Consider the following 2,221-nt stretch of genomic DNA (forward strand, 5'->3'; position numbering starts at 1 on the left):
TATAAATATTATTTAATGTATTTAGTGACAGTCTATGGTTCATACACAGATGGTTCATATATACAGTTGTTGTTTGGCATTAGTATTTTAGCATGACTGAAACAATGTGTCGACCAATCAACCGCCAGAACTATAAAAATATTTTGCTTAATTTTTTTCTGATACTACATACTGTACTCTCTTTTGGCAATATAAGATATAATATGGCAATATAAGATATAATATAGTTGTGAATAGGTGTTAATTTGCTTAATTTGCAGTTTAATGTAAATCAAAAGAGAAATTGCAGAAATGTAATATATACACAATAAATATGCAGATGTGTGTATGTGAGCATTATGTATTTTAGAATATGATATGTCCAGGGATAGATATGACTAATACTGAATAATATTATTTTAATAATATTATGAATAATATTGAATGTGTCTTTCATTTGTTTATTTATTCACAGTTCCTGATGATGTATTTGCCCCTAACTACGTCTGGAAGGGCTCATACAACTACAAGGGAAGAAAACAACCAATGACTTTGAGTATCACAAGCTTTAATACAACCACGGGTAGAGTTAACGTCACATTAACGAGCAGCAACATGGAACTACTGCTTTCAGGTGGGTTTATTGTTAAACTCTGCAGATTTACTGAGCTGACAGAACGTCTCGGTTACGTACGTAACCCTCGTTCCCTGATGGAGGGAACGGAGATGTTATGTCGTGACAACATTAGAGGGCTAACTTGGGAGCCCAATCATCTCTGAGTTTAAGAGAAAACGCCAATGAAAATTGGCTAGTGGATTTTGCACGCTGAGCCACTCCCCATGCACACGGGTATATAAGGCGACAGCGCGCATCCACTCATTAGGTTTTACGCTGAGGAGCCGAGAACGTGTCCCGGCAACAGCGAGTGATTCAAGGTTGTGGCATGGGGACATAATGTCTCCGTTCCCTCCATCAGGGAACGAGGGTTATCTACGTAACCGAGATGTTTCCTATCTGTCCGTCACTACGAGTTATGTCGTGACGACATTAGGGGTCTATGGAAAACGCCACAACCTGAACACCGTCACAACCCTGTGGCGCTGCAAATGTTGACAAGCCGTAGCATGTCAAGACAAAAGCTACGCTAAGGTCGAAACCTTTCCAAAGCCCCAGCGCAAATTCACTGACCTTGGTACAGAAGGGGACCAAATGGTGAGTACATCGCTGCTGGAGAAGGCTATGCTGCTGTTCCGTCCATAAAAATTTTTTGGAAGGGATTTTAACCTTCAGTGAAAGATTGCTTCAAATCTTTCCTATTTGCTCTTTTCAGCCTGGCAGAACGATGGGGAAGCGAGCCTTCAGGTAAAAGTCGCTACGGAGACCACATCCTACCCGTAGGGAGGTGACGTGGAGATACTGATATGGACTGACCCAGGGGGCAGTACTACTTATGGAATGGGTCTCTGAGGCAGGTCCTACCTTAGAGTAGGGATGGAACAACTGCCAGAGGAGACTGACAGAGCGGGACTGTCAAGGGAAGACACGGGTTTACCGAGAGGGAAACCTTACCGTGGCAGAATACAGATATGGGATTACCCGTAGGGAATCAAGCCACATGGACACCTAGCCCAGTACAGGGGCTGACCGGGACTCCGGGCATGCAAACACCAGTACTGGGCCTAGCGTCAGATTGCTCCGCCAAGTCTGACTGCCGGGGGTGCTGGAGGATGCTCGATCAGGGTTCGCCAACCGGGGAACTCTACTGGGAGAAGAAAGGCGCTTGCATCCCCATGTGAGGGGGAATGGCACAGCAAGCGAGACACCGAGACAGTTCTTCCCACCAGTTACCTGTTACCCAACAAACGGGAAGAAACCGTCTCTACACAAAGGTTGTAAAACCTCGCAAAGGTGTTAAGTGTCGCTCAGCCCGCAGCTTGACAGATGTCCGCCAGATAGCCGCCATGCGCGAGCACCCAGGAAGAGGCAACACTCTGAGTGGAGTGGGCTCTCACCCCCAGGGGGCACGGCTTGCCTTGGAATTGGTACACCAAGGTGATGGCATCCACTCTCCAGTGGGCCAACCTCTGCTTGGAGACAGCCTTCCCTTTCTGCTGACTTCCAAAGCAGACAAGGAACTGCTCAGAGCTTCTGAAGCTCTGTGTGTGGTCCACATATACAGTGGGTACGGAAAGTATTCAGACCCCCTTCAATTTTTCACTCTTTGTTATATTGCAGCCATTT

The 2,221-nt window shown here is 45.9% G+C and overlaps 1 protein-coding gene across 1 annotated transcript in view; it reads left to right on the forward strand.

The window, feature by feature from the left end:
- The window catches only part of LOC107696540 (CUB and sushi domain-containing protein 3-like), a 193,207-nt gene that overhangs the window by 182,034 nt on the left and 8,952 nt on the right, over nucleotides 1-2,221 (forward strand). The window contains exon 58 of the mRNA XM_016496907.1: nucleotides 455-613. Within this exon, the coding sequence (XP_016352393.1) occupies nucleotides 455-613 (159 nt within the window). The remainder of the gene's footprint in view (nucleotides 1-454; nucleotides 614-2,221) is intronic.

The sequence above is a fragment of the Sinocyclocheilus anshuiensis genome, unplaced genomic scaffold (assembly GCF_001515605.1).
Source record: "Sinocyclocheilus anshuiensis isolate Anshui unplaced genomic scaffold, SAMN03320099.WGS_v1.1 scaffold590, whole genome shotgun sequence".
Classification (NCBI taxonomy): domain Eukaryota; kingdom Metazoa; phylum Chordata; class Actinopteri; order Cypriniformes; family Cyprinidae; genus Sinocyclocheilus; species Sinocyclocheilus anshuiensis.